The 24,657-nt window shown below is 37.0% G+C and overlaps 1 protein-coding gene across 5 annotated transcripts in view; it reads right to left on the bottom strand.

Moving 5' to 3' along the window:
* Positions 1-24,657, bottom strand: part of osa (trithorax group protein osa) — a 241,730-nt gene that overhangs the window by 191,277 nt on the left and 25,796 nt on the right. For all 5 annotated transcript variants that reach the window (XM_089640374.1, XM_089640375.1, XM_089640377.1 and 2 more), the window contains exon 2: positions 154-336. In XM_089640374.1, the coding sequence (XP_089496500.1) occupies positions 154-336 (183 nt within the window). The remainder of the gene's footprint in view (positions 1-153; positions 337-24,657) is intronic.

Raw genomic sequence — 24,657 nt, forward strand, 5'->3', positions numbered from 1 at the left:
TTTATCGTGATTCTAACTTAGATCCTGTTGCTGTTGATCCTTGTGCATTCAAACTTAAAACATAATTGCAAAAAATAAGACATACATAGTAAATGAAAAGCATTGTTATCAATGTACCAATGTGAAATAACCATATGAAGAGTCGATTGTTACCTGGTGTGGAGAATAGGGCGGCCTGGGCGGGGGGCCCGGGGCCGGGTACCGCTGGTGCGGGGGGTAGGGAGAGTAGGGCTGCGGCGAGCCCTGAGGGGGGCCTGAGGGCGGGGGAGGGCCCACGGGGTAGCCGCCCCCGCCCGGCCCGCCGTAAGGGGCGCCGCCCACACGGGAACCACCGCTCTGCAACAATCAAATATACAGGTTACTATAACAAACAAATCAAATTTAAATAAAAAATTAACTAATCAACACGCCGTTTCCCGGAAGGGGTAGGCAGAGAGGATAGATCTCCACACAAATGTTTGACGGCCTCCATGGTAAGGCTCCCGACTAGCAAGCGGGAGGTCGCTGGTTCAAATCCTGGCGAGCGCAAATACATATAGTATATTTGCGAAACGTTCAAGAGTGAAAGATACTCTCAGTTTTGCGCTGGTGTAACACCACCGTTCAGAGTTGAAACTTTGATTTAAATGACTTTGGCCGTGTTTGGTGACCAGATCTGAATAGCCCGGTACTTTCCCACCTTCCTCCTCCCATCTCCTTCCCCTCCCGCTACATTCAGTCTCACAACATACCATAATTGGGGATGCCTTAGTCTCACTGGTTCCAGACGGTTAGAAGCAATTGAAACTCATTAAAAAAAGAGTATTGGCACAAACTCCTTGCTTCATTCACATTCATATACCATCGTCTACACAAGCCTAGCTTTACTATGGTGGTACATCTTATGCATAAAATTAAGCGAAGTAATTAATATATTTTGGTAAATTATGTAACATTATTTTCAATAAAAAATAATACCTAGTCTCATTCTGACTCTTGACATGGCCCGACTCAAATATTTGATTCACTTGATCGTACCATGTCTTCCTCGGGCGTTCGTGACTTCTTCTAGCATTAACTTTGGCGTCATATATTCTCCATAAACTCATTTCTTCTTTAATCTACATGCGCTCTATATGCCTAGACCATCTAAGGATCAATAATTTTATTAAAAACCTGCTTATAAGCATCTATATAAAGGTTCGATGTTGATTTATTTATTTTGAATGTAAAATTAAAACTTGCAAAAATGCAAACTTCTTTTCATTTTTGTTGTAAACTGATTGTGCTAAAAACTGCGCCTGCGCTCAATCTGCATTTCGTAGTTAGACAGGTACTGCAGATGTACTGTACCATGTAATGTAGTTTATAAAGCTGAAAACAAAAAAGATTCCCTTTCTTATTCGTAACCATTACGTTTACATCAAATACATCCGCTATAAAATCATATTCACTCATCAGAAATTATATGACAACATTCATGTTACATATATGAATGTTGTCATATAATTTCTGATGAGTGAATATATATAGGATATATATAAATATATGAATATATATATATATAGGATCTTAAATATCAGCAGTGCAAATCTCATAATAATATAAAATATGTATAGTGAAGATAAGATTTGTGGAGTATTCGTTGGTAAAATGTTCTCACAGGTTTACAAGTAATAGCGAAGGCGTCTCTACTTAATTCTTACTCAGCACCCATATCTTATCTCACCGACTGATACATATTCCAGAGTAAGGCGCTGACATATAAATAAATAATAATTTACAAAATTAATACGGTGGCGGAAAGTTTGGAAGGATTTGAATCCCCAAATGAATAATTTATTTTCAATTGATAATTATTCAGAAGTTTACAATTCCTACGCAAGTACCTGTTCAACCAAGTACCATTTTTAATAATTAATTATTAATACAGTACTTCAATCTACTCACAAGTATCGAACTAAATTCATATTGCGTAGTTGTGCAAATGACCTTTATATAATACGGACAACAAATGATCGACCATCGCGAACAAACACTAACTCTAAGGATAATCCGTTTTCCATGTTTGGGGGACAGAAACGGGTAAGAAGATGAGAATCCTTTCGGATCATTAGAAGGTCCCGCCCTTGACCGAATGCCGAGTCCTTTGAACCCTCCGTGGCGAGCTTTCCGTCCCATTGTTTGGCTATAACGCATAACTGATAGTCTTACCTACCAACTATAGCTACATACAGCTACTTGCAAGGCGCAGAGGGGAGGCCTACAAATAATAATAATATCGAGGGAATAAAAGAAGACTAATTTCTTTAGAACGTCTTTAGCGTATTCGCGGAAAAGCTTACGGCGATTTAATCCGATCAAAAAGGTTGTCGGTTTTTTTGTCTGTAGAGTTCATTCAAACTTTTAGTTCAAGTTCAAACAAATCTAATAAAACGCTTAAAAATAACAGAGTTATGAATTGTGATAAATGAGAAAACAAAGAAGCGTGCGGAAATGAAACAACACGATAGTACGACACTTACTTATAGGAAGGGATACGAGAAAGGAGAATACTACGTTCCCTTTTAATATTTTAATTATTCTTATATTCTTGTAGCTTTTGTTTATCTTTAAGTATAATATGAACCGTGATACTATACTATAAGGGTTTTTACGAAAAAACCGAACCAACTTATTTGCGCGTAGATACTAGAACAAAGGATTTTAGTGTTTAACACAAATATAATAACTAGTGTCTATTGAGTGGTGGAAGAAATTCGAGAAGAGTAGATAGTAAATAAAAAAAAACTAACAGCATTCCTCGATTTGGATATTTTGAAAGGATAAGCCCGATTCGGTATGCAAAGTATGGACGAACTATAGAGAAAGGGACCAGATATAATAATGATGCCTGGAAGAATAAAAATGCAATAAAAACGATGACGATGATAATAAAGCATTCGCACAATAAATCTTCTCCCTGCGGATGGGGCGGTCCCGCGTCATCAATCAGCTCTGTAGGGGCGGTGGGCAGGGTGGCTGGTAGGGTGGCTGGTAGGGTGGCCCGGCGGCAAGGCGGTGTGGGAGGACGACCCCCCCAGCCTCGACGCCATTGGCTGACTCCGCATCGATCCGCGCTCCGAGCCGGCACCAGCCAGCCGCCAGCCCACAGCGAGCGAGCACACAGTACGCTATAGTACCACGCCACCCTCCACCCCGCCCGGCCTAATCACGTTATTATACACAGAGCAGGCAGAGCAAACACACTTTTTATGCAACGTACACTGTACTGTACTGTAGTGCACTGTACTATACAGTGTATAACGCTGTTTTCGCCATACACCAATTATTCTGATGCACGTCATAAAAATAGATAGAACAATGCTGCTGTAGGCATTTCAAAATGAATCTGAATAAATCTCATTTTGAGCGGCCCGTTTATATAATAACATGCTGCTGTTATATTTCATAGAGGAAAAAATAAATTAAAAACGTAAAAATAAGTCCTATGCATAGACATATGAATATTAGTAGACCTGCCCTAAGTGATTAAAAGCGTATTATCCCAACTCCCCATACCGGTTCCATTGGAGCCGGCTGGGCTCGCGTATGGCCTCAAGTGAAATTTGAAAACGTGACGTCATCATTCTTGTGCGAACTATGGTCGAGGCATCATCGGTTCATTTTACGAAATAACACGGCAAAATGTTGACTTGTACTATGAAAACTTGTAAAAATAGATGTGAAAAAGAGAATAAACCCAATTGTCGTATTACATTCCATATATAAGCATTATTTTACTTTGTTTTAAGCATATTCACATCGTATAATATAGATCAGTTTTAGAAACATATACTATCACATCGAGAAACGTCTGGACGCGAAACACAAAGCTGGTTGGTTGCTGGGAAGTAAATTATGAACATTTATAAAAGTGTCTTAACTAAATACTTAAACGAAATATTCGACTCTGAAAATAGAACCGAATTTTTTTGCCGAATTTGGACTTCGCAAATTTGTTCATAACGTGGCGAGTAATTTGCGCTCCCATGTAAAAATGTCTATTCATACAAAAGCAGATTTTACTTTTAAGAAGTAAATGGTGATATTATAATGCGAGATGCCAATTTACTCTCAGATTGATTTATTGACGAATCACAGTCAGCCTTACGCCCTTCGTTCTTCAACAGTTGATTTTACCCATCGCCATTATCTTCTCGTCTATTAATTCCTATGTCTGTGGTCCTACGTAACTTTCTGTTTATTCTTCTGACGGCCTCTGTGGTTGAGTGCTCACGATCCTTGAGTGTTCACTATGTCACGGGTTCAAATCCCGGTGTGAGCAAGTCAATTTTATTTGATTAATTTGTGTTACTTCACACTTTATTTATTTAAAATAATATATAGTATATTTATATATTTTGTAAACTTTTTCCCTATTTTCGGCAGGATTTTCTTCAAATTTCTCTTTAAAAATACCAATTTCTGACTCGACTTACCCAAAAGCTCAAATTAAAAAAGTTTTACTACAAAATCGACTTCAAATGTAATGTAGATACACCAGATTCCGGACACCATGTATACTATTCACTTCTTACAGGAAACGTACATCAGCATTCCATGCAAAATAAAATGTTGCAACCTCCTGAGGTCGAAATGAAATAAAAATTGAAAAACAAAGTTTGAGTTGAGAGAGCGGCAAACCAGATGGTAAATTTTGACGATATTGTAGAAAGTACCGCTTGAGTACAGTGGTCAAAATATTACAACAATGTTCCCTCGTCGGGTCTCGTTAGGCCACATCGGGCTTTACATTTGAGTATCTGAGTGACAGTCGGGCTGTAGTACATAGGTACACTACACTGTGCCTGTACATTAGATGCCGGCACATATGCGATGTGATGGGGCCTCACTGGCGCTGTACGCTGGGCGGAATGCTGGCGCCAGTTGTACCGTGTCGTCAGTCGTCATGCCTTTCTCGTGGAAACAGCCGCTTCATCTCGGAATGTGTGACTCCTATACATTATTATTATTACTACTTATGTGCCCGCATCCATTGACAAAGGATTGTCTACATTATTTTGTTAAACAAATGTATAAATAATATCATTATTGTCTCGGCGTCCCGTCAATTAATTAGATTGCCAAATAAAGGATAAATCATCTAGTTCAAACATCTATATCGCAGCTTAATAAATTTTATTAGGGCCATGCAATACGTCGTGTAATATTTTAAATTGAGCCGCTATCAATAACAAGCCTTACGTAGATGGCGATAAGGTTTAAATTCCCGCTTAATTCCATCCGCTGTTTTGATTTATGCAAGAAACAAACATGGCCAAAAAGTGCCTTTTATTTTATTTTGTGGATGTTCAGGCGTAAATATTTAATTTTTTCCGATCATTTTATAAATAACTTAATTTGCCACATTATACAATAAAATTATAACCGAAAATGAGTTCGTAAGTAGGAGATTTAGAACTTTAAAGCAGTTTTCATAGGCCTTATACATTATTTTTTTCTGGGCTTATAAAAAGACTTATCTAAAAAATACTCGATTATTTCAAAGGCCAAGATGTATTCTACTCGCGGTATTTAATTAAAGCATCTGAAACATTTCTAGGCGACTAAATTTTCAAACTAAAAACACATGATTTTGCATTACTACGTATGGCATCGCCTTAAATCATTCTTTCTTCGCCACCAAAATAGTATACAGGAGAGAGAATACAATTTAAACCTAGAATAAAATATCTTCTAAAAATCATAAAATCCTTTGTGAGAACCGTTTTACTCCAGATCGATCTTTTAGAGGAAAACACAATATAATAATACAATACTTGCGCATAATTATTATAGCTCCGAGTTTGTGAAAAATGAAACAGGACTATTTTAAAGTATTCCGATGAAGAACTGCAGTATGTTAGCTATTTATAAATCACCAAAACCTTGGAATATCTGGCGTATGGTGGAGTCCTTCACCCCCTTATCAAAAGTTTTACATTGTGTTTTTTATATTTTAACAATAAACTTTTGTACGAAATTAGTTACAAAACTTGTGTTTATTATTAAAAAAATAGAAAATACAAAAGTTTAAAATTGTGTTTTCTATTTTTATATTTCAATAATAAACATACTTTTGTATCTAATTTAATTTTGGTAGCGTTTGGTTTCTTTTGGAATACAGAGTAAGATAATGTTATGTTGTTATTGCCATTTTTTACGTTCGAAAAATATTTTCTAAACCACTCAATAATAAAATGATTTGATTACCAATAAAAGAATTGATGAAAACATGATGCAATAATAAACAAGACTACATATGAGACGTGTTTACGTAGTTATTTGTAATCCATTAGATAGTACTCTAACAGCTTTTGAATTTAACCGTGACAAAAAGGATGCAATAATAACATAAAAAATTAAATAACACAATAACTTTGTTTACAACCACGAAATTTGTTTAGTTTATTAAGGGGGTATTTCACTATGTCGGGCTAAATATCTGACTAGCTATCCGTTGGCTGGATTTAAAGATCAGAATAACTTCGTTATTCAACGGCGACCGTTTCACCATTGTTTCGAACTTCCGGATAGATAACACTCGAAATAGTCTGGCAACATCGCAAAATGTTTGCAGTTACTCAATCTACTGCCACGGCTGTCATGCGTCACAGTCCGCACACCGCGAAGTGTGCATTTTTTTGGTTATGTTATGTTGATTATCAGGTCATTTTAGATAGATTCGTGTCGAATTAATACATTGTTTCTTATTTTGAACACAATCAAATAATTCAGGATGGATCATACAAGCATTCAAATTCATTCTACAAAATTCGACTCACTTCTCAGCTGTTAAACTCGGAATGTTTTGACGCCATCTTTGATTCGAGGAATAGCGCCTAACGTGAAGTTCGAGCACTGATTAGTCAAATCTAACTTTAACCCGAGCGTTAGCGTTATTCAGATATAGTGAAAACGAAAAAATCACTAATCCGCGGATAAGTGCTTGGTCAGAACATAATCAGAGATAGTGAAATACCCCCTTAGACCGGCCGGTTTCGCTGAACACAAGCATCATCAGGGTCAAAATAAATTATTGAAAAATACATTGTGTGTCCTTATGTAAACATATATCTGTATATATATATATACAGAATAATATATATACAATTTTTTCTCATTTTTTATTATTATTTTTTATCATTGGCTTTGAAACTTGTAGATTATTATTGATTAAAAGATGTGTATAAAAAATATTTTATTTTCATATATTATATATATATATATATTTTTAATTATAAAGTAGCTGTTTAAAGTATTACTTGACCGGGCAGCGTGGTTGAGATGGAATCGCGTTTGGGTCCCACTCAGGCATGGTGTGTTCAATTCCTTGACTGGCTAAGTCCTCCATCACAACACAAGCATCATTTTGCGCTTACTGTGGAGGTAGTAGGAGATTTTTAAATATTGTCAGGTTATTCGTAATATATACATTTATTTTTGGTAAAATAGTGAGGTCTAGTGTTCATCAAACGAGATAATTTATGAATGTTTGAACAGAAGTAATTTGTCAAAAATAAATTTTGAAAATAATTGTTATGGCTAGGCTATTCGTACACGACGATGCTTACAAGCAACTCGAGTTTTGTGCGCGTAGCATACGCGCCGCTCGTGAGTATCCGCCATACTATTTTGCTGTTGTACGTACAAGACGCGACGCCGACGCGTCGAATACGGGTTTGACATCAGTTGCGCGCGAGTTAGATTTGACAGAAATGAGGTCCGTATATGATTTGAATGTAATTTTTTTTCTGGGGAAATATCTATGTTTATAAAACTATAATTTAGTTTATAATTCAAATACCTGTTGAATGCGTTAGAAAAGATTTAGCGGAGGTGTGGATTAAGGTTGGATAGAAAAGTTCATTAGGCATGGTTCTAATGTAGTTCTTTGGCGGCGACGAATGCCCTGCAATTTTCATTTATTTCGGTTACGGGTTTTTTGTGCTTGTGAACATAAAGAAGAACAATATTATGGTCTTCGTCGCTAGTCACTTGACATCTTATTAATTCCACGGCTGCACCTGAAAAAATGAAAACCAGCTTTAAAGAGTAGCATATCGGTAAGCTACTTTTGGTTGAGTCACAGTGACGTAGCTTGTTCGTATCTCTGTACGAAGGGCCTTACTAATCTACCAAATCGATCCGAGCAACTTAAATAAGAATAGTAAAGATTTATATTGATACAATGTGGAAAAAATATAAGAAAACAGCGTGTTTCACCGTGTCACAAAAACATTGTACTTAAAAAAGCGCAGAATAAAAATCTAGGCGTAAATAGAATCAAAAATTTAACAGCAAAAGCAGGAAACAGACCATTCGTTTCGGTTCAGTTAGTGAGATTTATTTTAGTCGATAAGGAATATTTCAAGGCGGTAAAAAGGCAATTCTAGTAACGCCAAGATCATAAGTCATATAATATCGTGGAAAGTTTTATTGGTCGGTTTTATGAACCATCTGCCACACCTCGGCGGGCCGAGGGTCAAACGTGATCAGGTTGCTCCATGCGCGGGCCCCGGCGCAAAGGAGCGCAAAGGAACACAAAGAAACACACACACGCCTTAGACTAAAGATTTGCTATCGAAGGGGTTCGATCTGCAAGCCAAAGCTCGAAAAATAATAGACAGCTAAAGCGTATCAAAATGATAATACGTATTATATATACCTACTATGGTAGAAAAGCAACTAAAAATGCAAACTAGAACCAGAACTAATAAAAATAGAACCAAATTCTCTTGACGACAATTCCGGTCCATCGCTCCTAAAATATACAATGCATTGGGCACGGATATCAGGGAAGTCGGGCAATACTACCTAAGATATCCCTTTTTACTATCCGTGTTCAACATTTTTGAAAGGGGCGAGCTTTTTTTAAGGATTACAAGTTAGACATTTCATCAGTGATTTTTAAAACGGTAATACATTTTCATCTTCTTTTACATTGGTCGGTATTTCTTGAAAGCTCTTCACCGCTCTATATACATTATTGAGTTCTGTGATTTTTCCTTTTTTCAAAAGGGAAGTCTCAAAATGGGTATACTTTTGCACGTATTTAATTTAATTTCACTTTTTTTAAATTATTTTATTTTAAGTTAAAAGAAATTTACACATTTCACTTTCTTAACTTAAAAGTATACATTAAAAATAAAAATCTAAATATTATTGTTTACAATCTTTTTATCAACTTATATAAGCACATTTTAATCTTGCTCACTGATCTTAGGAGCAAACAATTTTTTTCTTAAAAATATTCATTCTAGTGGGAAGGAGATTGTATATGTGTACCCTCGCCGCATATGTTTCTTTTACCAACTTTCAGTATTTGCTGAATGTGTTTATTATGTTGTCTTGATGTTTTTATAAGTGTCGTATTCGTGTTGGATTTTGTAGATTTATAAGCATATGTTATATTCGTACAATATATAAATATATATTTTTATCGTTCAGCTCAATTTTCATTTAGTTGTGCGCCCGCTCTGACATTACGCAATTTGTGCAGCTTTTTTCTTGGGCCAACGTAACAATGTTGGCTCACAATTTTACTTAATCATGAGTTATTGAGCTTTGAAAGATAAATTCATGAATGAATAAGATAAGACGCCAATTGTCCAATAATAATAAATGAAATATTTAGTGTCGAAACTTCAACATCAGGCAAAGCCGGGAATTTACTATGTAGAGGCAAATCAAAATTAAAGAACGACGTTTCAATGTATTTGTACACACCCTCACCAGGCCTCAGGCACATTCTGTCAGAATGCGAGTATTTCCGTTTCGAAATAAAATCCAAATAAATAAAAAATATATCCGTACCCGAAAACTGTTCTTGAAAGGTGACGAAAATTATGCTTTTAAATTTTATTATTAGAAATAAAAAAACATTTTTTTAAATATTAAAATTTTTAATGCATAGATACACAAAAAAAAAGTTTTTTGTAACTAAAAATACTGATTTATATTGATACTGAGACTTATTTTAGCAGACAAATGTATAACAAACTTTAACCTTACCTCATTGAATGCTGTAGAATTGAGATTCGTGAGGCTCATGTGTGGTAAAACCATGTAGATCGCGTGAGAAATGTGGAGATCCGCAAAGAATGCAAAGCTGATGTAAGATTAAGAATGGGAAGCTTAGATGATTTGAGCATGTAGAGCCAATGAACGAAGAAAATATTGTAAGGAGAATATATGACGCAAATGTGAATGGTAGCAGAAGTCGGGGTCGCCCAGTCTATATAAGAGTATGAATGAATGTGAATGAGGCAAGGAGTAAATGTTAAGTCATTGTAAGAAATGTAATAAATCCGAGGTTTCTTATCTACTTCGGACAAGTACGGGGCAAATTGCATTCGGGCAGTGCCTTTACTGCGGTGGTATCAGTTACAAAACACCGACCACCAGCCAACTGCCACCTGCCACCTGCCACCTGCCACCAGCTATAGCTATAGCTACAACTACAACACTGCAGGAATACACATTGAATAGCATCAGTTAAGTTCAGCCCAACACCTCGGGCACTGTGCACTCTGCTGCTGCGGACTACCGAATACTGAGCAGTAGACTCAGACTGACTCCGCACTTATATCTACAGACTACAGACGCTTGCCCATTTATCACGCTACTGTTTCGTGCAAAGGAAACTTACAACTTTTGACTTATGTTTTATTTTTTACAAAGATCTGAAGAAACTTCCACTGATGGTTAAGCGAAACCAGTCAGCAGCACACGCCCGATGTAAACACTGTGTCTACTTTAGGGATTTATAGTGTAGAGTAGAGCTTACATATTGTGTACGAGGAATGTGATTAATTATAAAACCAACTCTAATTCCGAAGGTATAAGGAAATCATAGAATAAGGACCAATATAAATGTATATTACGTTTAGTCGCAAATGTTGTTGTTTTAGGATAACAGCGTCCGGGACATTTTTTGCAAATTATTATTAATTGGTGTATTGTTTTTGGTCCGTTACCAGGAGTGACTACACTACAATACATACCTACATAACAAAATTTGTACTTTTTTTAGAATAGGTGTTCACCAGGGACTATTCTCGACCAAATAAAAATTCCCGATAGTCGGGAATATATATTATTTTTTATTAAGAAATTTATTAATGATGTTATATTTTTTATGAACATGTATTATATTTAAAAAGGCAATATAAAGACGGTAAGTTTTTCGATCTCCAAAAATGGCGGAGTTATGAGCTTCCAAAGTGAACTTTGGTAAAAGGATTAATCGTGTCTCAAGCTCACGGGGATTTCACAATTTCGATGAAAATTCCCTCAATATTCCCCGCATCGGGAAAATTCCCAAAATACTAAGTCCTTGGTAATTTGCCCATCCCTTCCTACACAGCTTACAGACAACAATGCAACCAACAATTGTCTATTATAGTAAAATGTGTTAGCAGATGTGAAAAATCTCAGGGCAGGCTACTTAATGAATCATCAAACATACTAATTTCGATTGTCTGTGCGTGATTGTTTGTAAGGGAAATCTGGTTCAATTAACTCAAATTTGGAAAAGATGGTGTAAAGGATTCAGACAAAGGATAAAGTAGTACCTTTACCTATAATATACATAAAATTAAATTAATTGTCTTTTTCAATTTTAATCCTTTTTTTCTAAATTGGAATTATAATAGTCAGTGATTGGTTATTCACGGCTCTGCTCTGGTCTAGAATTTGAAATAAAATTTAAACTTTAATTACAAGTATCAATCATGGTGTGATATTGTACCTCCGTAATATTATGTTTAATTAGGTTTATAGGTGCCAACGATATTGTGATGGTGTATCCTTGGTAGTAAATATACCAACATTATTAAATTGTGAATTGTTGCGAACTGCACTGTATACCGTTCCCAAAATAAGTTAACTAACTTGCGAGTGCAACGCAATAATAACAAATGGTATTTTTTTTAAATAAAAATCACCCATTCACCTAAAAACACAATAATAATAACAACTACGTTCCATTAGAATAATGGATGATATAGACCTTGGTATAGTGTACTAAGAAATACGTACGAAAACACGAAATAATATTAAGTGTAAAATAATGAACAAAAGGTTGATAAAACACGAAGAGAGGTAATAATAAAGAAAATGAAAGCATGCCGGTTGATTTGTACACAAGGAGATCTATCACTATTAATATTATCAACAAAGCAAACTTGGCCGACTGTTTTGAAGGTCGCGGAGTAATAATAATAATTATGAATACTTTTATGAATGGAATTCCTAACGAGTCTGACGAAGTGGAGAATTTCACTACTTTAGAGTGAATACAATATATTATAATACAGGTACATCTAAATGACATGTTTATGTGTATCGACAAGTAAGTAGACATAATTATATAAGCATGAAGTTTGCGCTATAAGCGTTTTACGTGAGCACGTGTGATGTAAGAATAATAACAGAAACGATCATCCACGATTTCTTGTATTATTTGGGTGTGTTGGTGAGCAGACTGCCTGTTCTGCTTTCGGCGTGCATTCGTGTGTGCTGTGTTTATATGTATAGGAATAGGAAGTAGTATAATAGTGTACCTCGTGTACAGTCGTGTACGTGACCTTTGAATAATAAATACTGCTAATCCAATTACGGAATGCAAACAAACATTGAGGAAGGTTGTGTCAGAGAAGAGAGCCACGCATCATGCTTTCATGCTAATTATGTCATTCATTACCTGTTTTATTATAATTGCTCATTCGCGGTTTAGATTTTAATACGGGTGGTGGCGTATTCGTTTAGACAAAAATACATTTAAGAAACACTTAAGAATGCGGGACAAGAACCATGTTAGAGACTTTCCCCGAAGAAGGATCCATTAGACATTCCAACAAATTAACGCGAATTAACAATGCATTGACAGCTGACAAGTGGCAGCTAGAAGTAAGAATAGCGCAAGACACTATGACGTCAGAGCTAAACTTGGCGAGTGGCATCTATATAAGTAAGTAGAACAATGTATATATTTTACAGACGTGAGGGAGAACATGTTGTATGGTAATTTCTAAACTTAACATGCTACGTATCGCCGAGGTTTTGTGCGTTGTGCAACCACCAACCAACAAGGACTAGATATATATTTCCTCGCTCTTTTAAAGATTTGTATTTTGTAGCATAATTCTTAGCTACTGTCTCCTAATAAAAACTTCTCTCATTTCTAGTCAGCAAGTTATTAAAGTACCCACCGTAATCTCGGTTAAGGGTTTATTCATTGTTTATGGCGCGTTCAACTAACGGGCTCTTTCCAGCGATATAATGTCGGCCCATCGCCCATCATCCCTCCTCCTAAATATTTAATGTGCCTCCATAAATATTGTTACTTCACATTAAAGATTACGGCGATATCGATCCGTAAGCAGCATGGGCGCTGCTTCAGATGACGTCACCACAACGAGAGATTTGCAATTAGCTGCTCTAGATACGGCCGCTTACACAATTTTTCATTGTTCTTGAAATAAAAGTAAACGTAGGTCAGCAATCATAACACACATTTATAGACAGTGGGGCAATAACACGTTAATGTTATACACGAAGCAGGAAAGAAACACATATATCTATAATTATCAGTTCCCAAATAGAATCGTGATTAAGTACATTTTCCGATTCACAAGTAAATATAAATATTATGCTAATCACAAGACGAATTCAATTTCAGAAGGAAAGAAGATAAATTATTTCTGGTGTTAGTTTAATTCGTAGTCGTTTTATCTAACTAACTAACCATCACGCCGTTTCCTCTAAGGGGTAGGCGGAGATGACCGACCGCCAAACGACTCGGTCGTGGCACACACTACTTGCCTCATTCGTACACGGTCTTTCTGTTATTCTGACGCTTGAAATAGACCGACTCAAATATTTGGTTGACTTGATCGTGCCATGTTTTCCTCGGGCGTCCTGACTTCTTTTACCATTCACATTCACAGCTGTTTTAACGGATACATTCATTTCTGAAATATACAACGAATAAGAAATACTATATTTCTAATTTAAAGTTTTTTATACAAATTTAATATGCAATCTTAAACTGTAATTATAATCAAGTCTGGTGCGTGATAATTATGATGCGTGACAGCTATTTCACCTTTGGCTGTTACATTCGAAGGCTTTCAAATTTATAAATAGATCATTGGTAAATGATGCCTTCACCACTTTGATAACGACTTTAAAAGGCAAAACAGCTGTCACAATAATAACTGCTTTAAAATGTATATATATTTTTAAAAATTAAATAGAAAAAATAGAGTTATATAAAATAAACTTCATTACAAAAAATAACAAATAGCTACTTAATACCTGTTCAAGAGTTTAAAAATAATTGTTGACGATCTGCAAGTAGGTCAAAAAGAAACCCTTTGGTAAAAAATTAAGCCGGTGAAGAAAACAACAATTAATTACAAAAGTTCAAAGATGTCTAAGAACATAATATATATTTAGCTATCTATTATAATACAAACATTTAAAACCTGTGACAACTTGAAATACAAAAACCATTGAAAACATACAAAAAAAAATGAAATTAAAAACTTATCAAATACATGAATATGTATAAAAATAATTGCAATATTTTCGTAAATTATTATTTGTAATGTTAAGCTTTAAATTGAATGGTTTTCAATACCTTCGAGGGGGATGGTAAAATAATATACACCAATGTAAACAGAATGTAAAAACAAAAAAAATAGTGCTTACATCGATATAAGCATACAATATGAAGGTGGGCTATAGTTATATGACCGTTGTTTCTGACCATGAATTTAGAGAGAAGAAATAATAATGTACACCGAAAAATGATTTTTTCAATCCTACGAAGCGACGGGTTGGCTGGTTGGTTATATGTAAAATTTGACATGGATAAAGTGACCAAAATACGGAGTATCGACACACACATGAAATATTCAGAGGACAGAAGTGTTAAGGGGAGCGACTGGACAGATAAAAAAATGTTTGACAACGGTTCCTATGGAGACCAGCGGCTAACTGGCCACTTAGTACTGGCGAGGCTACTGGCAGTCCCTTTCACAACCATACTCTAAAATACATTTCCAGAAGCAGATATTTTCTGCGGTTAACATTTTTATAACAGTAACATGTTGATATCATAAAATAAGATCGTAATTTGCTGTAAGGTAATAAACACAAGAAAGTCATTTAAACAGAAAATATTTAAGGCGATGAACTACGTAGTAATGCAAAATCATGTGTTTTTGGTTTGAAAATTTGGTCGCCTAGAAATGTTTCAGATGCTTTAATTAAATACTGCGAGTAGAATACATCTTGGCCTTTGAAATAATCGAGTATTTTTTAGATAAGTCTTTTTATAAGCCCAGAAAAAATAATGTATAAGAACCTATAAAAACTGCTTTAAAGTTCAAAATCTCCGACTTACGAACCCATTTTCGATTATGATTTTATTGTATAATGTGGCAAATTGAGTTATTTATAAAATGATCGGAAAAAAATTAAATACTTATGCCTGAACATCCACAAAATAAAATAAAAGGCACTTTTTGGCCATGTTTTTTTCTTGCATAAATCAAAACAGGCCGATGGTGTTAAGCGGGAATTTAAACCTTATCGCCATCTACGTAAGGGGTGTTATTGATGGCGGTTCGATTTAAAATATTACACAACGTAGTGCATCGCCTTAACAAGAACTTTTAATTCCCTGTCTCTTAACAAATGTCTAAGTTGCACCTTGAACGGATTGTTTCCACCTTCACCACCTTCACCACCTTCAGCCCCGACGGGAGACGGGCTTTCACTCGCAATCAAATACACCATAATACACTTAGCAGGGCAACGAACGAAACATCTTATATTCAGTATTTTACACATACGAACTACGGTTAATCATAACATATCGTTATTTTATACAATAATTACATAGTCTACTAAATGTACGAAAAAACACAATATTATACCTACAAAAAATATTGTGTTTTGTACATCAAGAAGTATACAAATTTGACCGGATTTCGTAATGCAGTGAGTCTACACATCTGATTTTAGGTCGGAGGTTTGTGGATCGATATAGATTTTACAAACATGGATTATTTTAGAATTTTCGCGGCCAAAAGTGCTATGGTAATTTTTTTGGAGGTATTATGCCGCGTAACGCTAACTCCTTCTTTTGGAAAAAATAAATCACTGAATGGATTATTATATTTAAATGTGGCGCTGTAAGGTCTGGGTGTTATGATGTTGGCTGTCGAGTTTGATGAAATTTGTATCTATAGCAGCTGTCGTTAAGAAAATTGTAATAAAACGAAAAAATTAAGGTCAGAAATCATAACAAGATATTAATGAGAATGCGACTATTCGGGATATTGGATAAGTGCATAAATAAATACAATCAAAGACTCCTATGTAAGACTGAAATATAACATACCAATCTTCTAGGAAAATGAATCTGATTTATGAAAGATTGAAATACATTGATAAACATACCTAAATATATATCTAGAAATTTTAATATTCTAAAAATATACCTATCGTGAAAATTTTACACAATTAGAAATTGAATTATTGAATTAACGATTATAACGATATGCCTCCAGGCGTGTCAATAAAAGTAATCTTATTAATAAGAGAAATAATGGAAAGCACTCCAGAAGTAAAGTTTCCCCGCTGGCTTTAAACGGGTTGAACTCTGCAGAGGGAGATCTGTCACAACACAGATTCTCCTCACTTTCGCTCATACGTGTGGTTAAATTGTATCCCGGAGTATTCTCATAGTCCTTAAACGGCCATCAATTACTAGAACAAAAGCATCGCAGCTCTAGGGCGAAGGGGGAAGGGCGGTTCGGCGGGGGCGCCCAATCCGGAGTGGGCGATCGATAGCAGCGCTAGCGGAACCCTCCCCATGCCGCCCTCAACCGACCTCCCGCCCCGCTACCTCACACCCCCAACCTCCACACCGCCCCCAGCGCGCGCCAGAGTCAACTACCCCCGCCCTAGAACGATAGGCGCCTTTTCCCGTAAATTATGACGTCAAGTTCGCGGCCGAATTCAGTGGAGAACTGAATGTGGATTTTTTCGCAACCCGCTATATACTAGAAAGGTAGATCTACAGTCTACATACTACATGTTGACAGGTTGGCCAAAACATATGGTTGGGCGCATGTGGTATTATAGAGGCGGTGCGGTGTATGCATACGGCATGCGAGGTAAACAGCCGCGCACGACGCGGGCGGGTGCTTTCTCGGTCTCGCTGGAGCAAAATACTTCACATTATTTGTAGCTATTCTAAGAATTCGAATTTACGAATAAACTTATAAATATTGTGTCGATGTGAGGGAGGCACCGCACTGCGAACTGAAGAATAAAATGACAAATTATTTAAAATTTTAGCCGAATTCAAACTCAACACGACGTGACATGTAACGATTTATTTATATAGGAATGGTTTGAAGTCTAGCGATCTCGATGATAAGAATGAAAAATGATTTTTATAGAGATAGAATAAAAAAAATACACGTTGACGGTGTGAGATTCTGAAGCCCGTTTGGAAAGAATGTGATTAGTGATCGTAAAATGGAACTTTATGTTATAAGACATCTATTATTTTTAACACGGCCTTTTCACCTTCGTTTCATTTAGTGAAATTATTACAAGTGAGCAGAATATGTAGTACCTACTCAGATTTAGAGTACCTAGACACTAACGAGATCGAGTAAGAGCTCAAAGATCACATCCGCCGTGCGATATATGACCGCCATATCGGACACACAGACTATGTCCAATAAGAGTTTTCCCGATGGTTCCTAGAGAGACGATACCGGGAAAACGATCACCAAGGAGAAAGCGAGGAAGTGGAAGGATGACAACGGTGAACTAACCAGAAATCCAAAGGATAGGTTGAAGTGCAGTGGTTGTTCGTGGTCATTCTCGGGGAAATATAAATTAATTAAAATCCCCACTCACATAAAAATCTATTCAATATTCACAATAATTCGGTGTTATAAATAATAAGTCGGTGGCTGAGTTGACATTGCGTTTAGGTCCCACACCCAGGCATAGTGTGTTGAATTCCTCGGCTGGCTAAGCCTCCATAACAACACAAACAACATTTTCCGCTTACTATTATACTGGTAGGAGATTTTCAAATATTGTCAGTTTATTCTTAACCGGAGAATGTTTTCTTTCTTTAAAATATTAAAATTTAAATAGTTATTAAAAATTGAAAATGCATTAGTAAAAATGTCCAATCTAGGCTGCTGGCAATCGCCGTCGAAAGTACGATTTTCGACGATTTTCTTATTCTTGAGTCTCGTCGAAGGTACACACTTACATACGCCAAACGTCAAGTCATTCCACTAGAACAACAAGTGGGTCAAACCACTCGTTGTTCGAGTGGAATGACTTCGTCGAGAATCAAGACCCTGTCACTCTACTATCAGATCTGTCTATAGGTGCGTTCTGGATTCCGCTCCTATGAAAAGACTTAGCAGACGGAGTTCACGTGCACATACGCTCCTTAGAGAAAACCGCCACTGGTGAAGCGTGGGTAACAGTTAGGATTGCGACCAACGACGCCCAAATCCACATAATAAGGTATACCTACTTCCATTGCGAAAACATACTTCTATAGCCTGCTATTCGAGTAAAGAAGCTATTTAACCCCTAAAACCTCTGACATTTTGCTATGTATTTCTCATAGAGCCGAAAGTACGTCTATTTTTTACGTTATTCAAGTTATTGTACACCATCCCAAACCAAGTTGATTTTTATACGACATCCATCGTATCGCTAACCGAAAACAGCGGAGATTATGACTCCACCTTCACCGGAATCGTGTTTCCTATGAGAGTTTTACACGTTAATTTTTTTTAACACATTCCATGCAGGTCATCATTCCATAGGTATCTATTAAAAGATAGGTATAATAAGATAGAAAATATAAAATTTCTTCTGAAATCATAAGATTTGTAAGTAGGTACCTAAATACCTAGTTAGTAATACAAACCAACTATTTTATGTAACATTTTTATAAAAAAAATAAGGAATTATTCAATTTGACCATTGTCGATTTTGTGATGGCATACCGAAAAAATACAAAACACAATTAAGTTGGTCTTTCCATTACTAGAGGGTACAATCTATATTGTTGCTTTCTTAGCTCTCCCGTGGTTAGTTACCTCATTCCTCACCCCCCCGAAATATTAACCCAATCTTCGTCAAAATTTTATTATTATTTCTATACATACATTACAGTATCTACCAAATTATTTATATTTGTATATAATACATAAATTTAGAACTGTTGTTAATATGGTGTTTGTTTTATGCTGGGTGTGAGGTAGGTTTGTGCAGGTGACACTGTGGGGTATGTTTCGTGAATGCCTCACTGGGAGAACCTGTGCTAAGGTGTTTACGTGGTTATGATTAAATGGTACATGTAATTATGTGTATTGGTTTAATTTTCTAATGTAAATGTAAGTTGCGTTTTTAAATCCCCTCAATATTTCAATGATATTACTTACCTCAATACAAAATTAAATAGAATAACTTTTACGAGACCATTTAAGGCTGGGATATACATCATAAATAAATAAAATAAATCTCTCAAAAATACTCTACGGTTGTTCGTTGTCTGTGAAGAATATCTCCCAAAATTGCCCAAGGGGTTAAAGAGAAAATTTAAAAAACACATATATATATACTCAACAGCGTGAACGATTTATGAATACGGATTATTTAAATTGAACACATATATTTTTTTATACATAACATTTGCAGAATCGAATGAGAATTCGGTGTAGTGACCTAAGACACTCGGTCTGTTAATGTTTTAGTTCGTATGTAATAAATAATATTATATCCTCAGAGGTACTTAGGGGAGTAAAACCCCCGACCAGCAATCCGGAGGTCGCAGGTTCAAATCCCGGCGTGTGGAAGTAGATTTGTTTTGTTTTACAATTAATTCATTAAAAATAATGTGGAGTGTAAAAATAATAATCAGATAGGTAAGTTTTTAGATTCTCACGGCCAAAAGCATTTTTGTTGTTTGTTTTTGGGGTGTTATGCCGTGTTGCGCTAACTCCTTCTTTAGCCGACGTTTCGGACAGCGTTGCAGTGTCCATCATCAGGGCAGATCCGGTAGATCCGAAGATGTGTGAATTTTGGTTGTCGAGTTTGTGCTTATTTATTTGTGGCCTGGGCCCATCCAAGTGCGAAATGCCAACGGAAGTGGCGACATCTTGTCGCCACTCGCCACTTTCGGTTCACAAAATACCCCAATTGGGGATGCCGTAGTCTCACTGGCTCCGGACAGTTGGGACTCATCTGAGGAACTCAAAAGGACAGTATAATACAGGAGAGGTTTATTTATTTATTTATTACACGCCCTAGTGGGCTTTTCTTTAAAAAAAAAATACAAGCATTTTGTATCAGAGTAAACACTTAAAAATTAATACCATAAAGAAGAATGTAAACATAATGGCAAAAATGAATCCTCACCCATATAATTGAATTTAAAAGATTCAACAAAACAAAATAGTAGAAGCGGAGAAGTTATATGGGTACATAGGTCTATTTGTGTCTAGAAGAATAAAAGTGATAGAATATACAACATTTATACTGATTAGTTTTCAAATGAAATATATCACCCAGATCAGAATATTTGTTTCCGAGATTGTGAAGTCTCGGAATCGGAGAATTTTGGTAGGCTAGTGTCCTGGTGTTATTGAAGTAAAAAGGTAAGAAATGTCGGCATGATTTTTTGGGAACATGGATATTGATACATTGAAGTAATTCGGGACAGTCAATTTTAAAATGTAGTATTCTTTGTAACAGTATTAAATCTGTGCTTATTCTTCTTTCTGAAAGTTTCAATTAAGACATTTTATCCGAGAGGTAATTGTAATTTATGTTTTGTATAGGAATATGCAATTTATAATTTATAAACCTTAGAAACTTTAGTTGATGCATACAAGCATAAATACTATATTATGATTTGATAAATAATGTTGCTTGATCCTCTACTGAGAGTTGTCTCTGTACGAGCACGACAATGCGAACTCGTGGGCTGGATCAGTTCGACGAGAGAAGAATAGAGGCCGAGTAGAAGATAATAGAATAAAGAAAGAACACAAACGGTTGCGTGTCATGACCCGTCAACCTCACCTAATAAAAAGACAAATAGAGCCAAGCCAGCCAGCGATAGTGAAATCAGCTGATTCACCGACGGGCTTCCCCAACCTTGTGCCTTATATACTATATACACACAGTCACGGCACCGTACATATACCCAACACATGTTCACACACTCACACCACCGAACACCGGACTGTATATTTTAACCTTATATAGAGAAATGCCTCCTACTCGAGTGTGCGTCCCGGGTAACTAGCACTTTATCTGAGGCCACTCATACAGCTCCACATATCTCTGTGTTGTCTCATATTACGTATTTATGTATGAACATATTATATTATTCTTTTCGATAATGCGCGACGTTTCTTATCAGTCGTTAATCTTGTGTGTTATGCAACAGTGGGTACACAAGTATACATACAATATGCTGTTTTAATCAAACCCTAACGATCGTCTTGAAGGTGGATGCTGACATAAACCGGATGGATAGTAAATAGTATCTCTAGCAGTATTTTTTTAATACAATACATTAGAATGAAGGTGATTCTATAGGTTAGGTAAGTACGTATTATTACCATAATAATGACTAGAAATGACCAACATTTTAGGAGCGTAAAAGCCGATTAAATAGTAGTAAAATATAAATAAAATGAAGTATTGAAATTTATCACATTCCAAAATATAAAACGTCAGATATTGAGTTAGTAAAAGTATTCGCACTTCCCAGTCGCTCCTGTGGTACTGCTACTGCTGCTGGCACCGGTAGTACTGGCTCGAGGGGGTTAAGAGTCTGTTCAGTGTTGGTTGTACCCGCGGGTTAGTGAGAGAGTGTTTGTATTACATAGCGAACGGAGGCGACGGGGGTAGGTTGGTCGGTTGCTTGTTGGCTGCTGGCTACCTGCGGGTAGGTACTAGGTAGTTGCCTGTAGTGCCTATACACACTTTTTAGGGAAATCTGGTTTCTTAGCGTAGTGACGTCACTCGGTCTGCCGGGGTGTCTGCCCCCACCCACGGGGTTCCCCGGCCCGAGGGGGTAGGGGGTAGCGGAGGGGCCTACAGATAATTGTTCGCTGAGATTAGCCTGACCGCGAGAGAAGAGGCGAGGGGAGATTTCGAGAAGGCCATCCGTTATTACTACTGGGGTTATTATTTGTAAATCTGACCTACATTAAGAAAAAGGAATAAGACTACATTATGCAAACGTGAAATTTTCATTTTATTTCAATGTTGTGGGGTATTATTGACATTCTGCACCTCTATGAATAGGCTGGGTGCTCGCTGTTCTGGCATTTTATTATGCGGAGAGCGTGTCACTCACGTGTCAGGAGGACACCCACGTTCACCTAATCTAGTGCATGCTTGCAGCTTGCTGACTAGCGAGAATAGAGATAGAGCTGGTTAGAATCTCACTTGAAAAGCAAAACGTCGCAACGCTATCCAGGGAATAATATAATAACACGAATTTGTCTGCTTTTAAATTAGAAACCGAAATAGGGACCCATGGTTTTAAACCAAATCGTACATAATGATTTTTTTTTATATTAACTCCACACAGGAGGCCCTGAAGAAAATAATTTCCCTCAGGGCCTATGTCATCTTTGGGGATGCTGTGTGGAGGGTCTTTTTGTGGAGAGGAAGGAGTGAACATGGGTCTTGAAGAGTCCCATGTTGTAGGAGGGAGGAAACACAGAGGCCGACAGCTCGTTCAACAGCCGAGCTGTTGAACTTAAGAACGAATCGTAGAAGCGACCCGTTCTCATGTGACAAATGTCAACCGTGTACAAATGTTGGGCGCGCGTTTGGCGTGTATCCCGACTACGCACCGGTGCCGAAGGGATCATTGACGCTAGTTCCTCAGAGCATCTTCCATTGTAATACCGATAGAACAAGGACAGCATACCTACCTGACGCCTGTGCTCTAAAGATTGCAGTCCGTTTGTTAAGATTGGGGAATCTATCAAACGGACCGCCCGTTTCTGCACAGAGACAAGGGTTTTTTTCAGGTATTTTGGGGCTCCGGACCAGAGATGGCTGCCAAATTCGACAGTAGGGCGCACTTACGATTTGTACAGGGTCAGCAGTTGTGTACTATTAAAGTATCTGCGGGCCCTGTACAGTACGCCCAGCTTTTGAGAGGCCAACTTTACTCTGGCTTCGATGGAGCCCCCGTACCTGAGCTGGTCACTTATAGTTACACCTAGCATATCAATGGAAGGCCTGTTCGGAAGATTGCTTCCGTTGACGGAGACTAGATTATCATTTGGATCCCTTTTAGACGTAATCAGACAGGATTGGGTCTTTGAAACATTAAATTCGACGAGATTATTTTTACCCCAGGAGGAAATACTCTCGAGATAATCGTCCATTCTCTGCTTCAAAGCCCTCCGAGCCGTTGGAGTTTGTGTGCCCTTTGGGGGCTTGTCAAACAAAAAGATGATACTTTAGTATCTACATCATATAATGAGAGAATCTCGGAAAATCTTTTCACACCTTCCGCAGAAACCATAATATGATGAATGATTATCAAAAAGAAAAGAGATAAAATAAAGTATCGTAATTAGTCGTGGTGAGAGTGTCAGAGCGTATCAAGTCCAAATGTGTGGCAATAAATAAATAATGTATCATCTGGTCGAGTGTGTGCAGTGTTTACAGTAGGTATACTATAAATATTGGTGCCGGGTAGACAGCAGAGCCAGAAGCCAGAAGGAGCCGTGGCAGAGCTTGGAACAGCAGCACGTGGCGGAATAACCTTCCACATTATATACCTCAGCCGATTTGTTAATGAATGAACATTTCACGGTCACACACACATCCGCTCAATCTCTCACATTCACACTCACACGGCGGCGGCTGTTGTATGAATACGGAAGCATGATGCCTTGAACCGATTTAAATAATATCAGTTGACACGCAACATTGTAGATAGCGAGCTGAAAGTAAAAGCGGCCCAGCTGAAAACGATTTATGTTTTCTCAGAATATTTACATTAATAATAAATTAATGGAGAACGATTGAACGAGAATCACGATTATAATATTTCACAGAACAACACCATGGTGGAAAACATTGACTGAAAGTTGAAATTCTTTCGTTTGGGTTCTAAGTGCGTGGGTGAGAGCGGGAATAGATTAACGTGATTTCATACAGGAATTGCAACGAACAAAGGTTGATTTATTCTGATATTGTGAGGAGCTGGGCGAGTTTTTTGTGCGGTGGTCAAGCCAGCCAGGGAGACAAAGAGAAATCAGGGTTGTTGACCCGTGCGCGTGCTTCCTTCGCGTCTTGTTCCAAGGGGACCTTCGGTTACCTAGATCTACGGGATATTCTCGAGACAAAGGTGAGCGCCTTCGCTCCGAGGCGTATTTTGCCAGTCTGGTAAACTATGTTACTCGTCGCATCAGGATCAGGTAGAAAGCGTCGCCCGAGATATGAAATGCTGAAACTAGTAAAATAACACAAGGCAAAAATGTTGTTCGGAAGTTTGCTTGAGAAATTTAGAATTGTAGGAAAATG

The sequence above is a fragment of the Hesperophylax consimilis genome, chromosome 15 (genome assembly GCF_061612785.1).
Source record: "Hesperophylax consimilis isolate HC1 chromosome 15, BYU_Hcon_1.0, whole genome shotgun sequence".
NCBI lineage: Eukaryota > Metazoa > Arthropoda > Insecta > Trichoptera > Limnephilidae > Hesperophylax > Hesperophylax consimilis.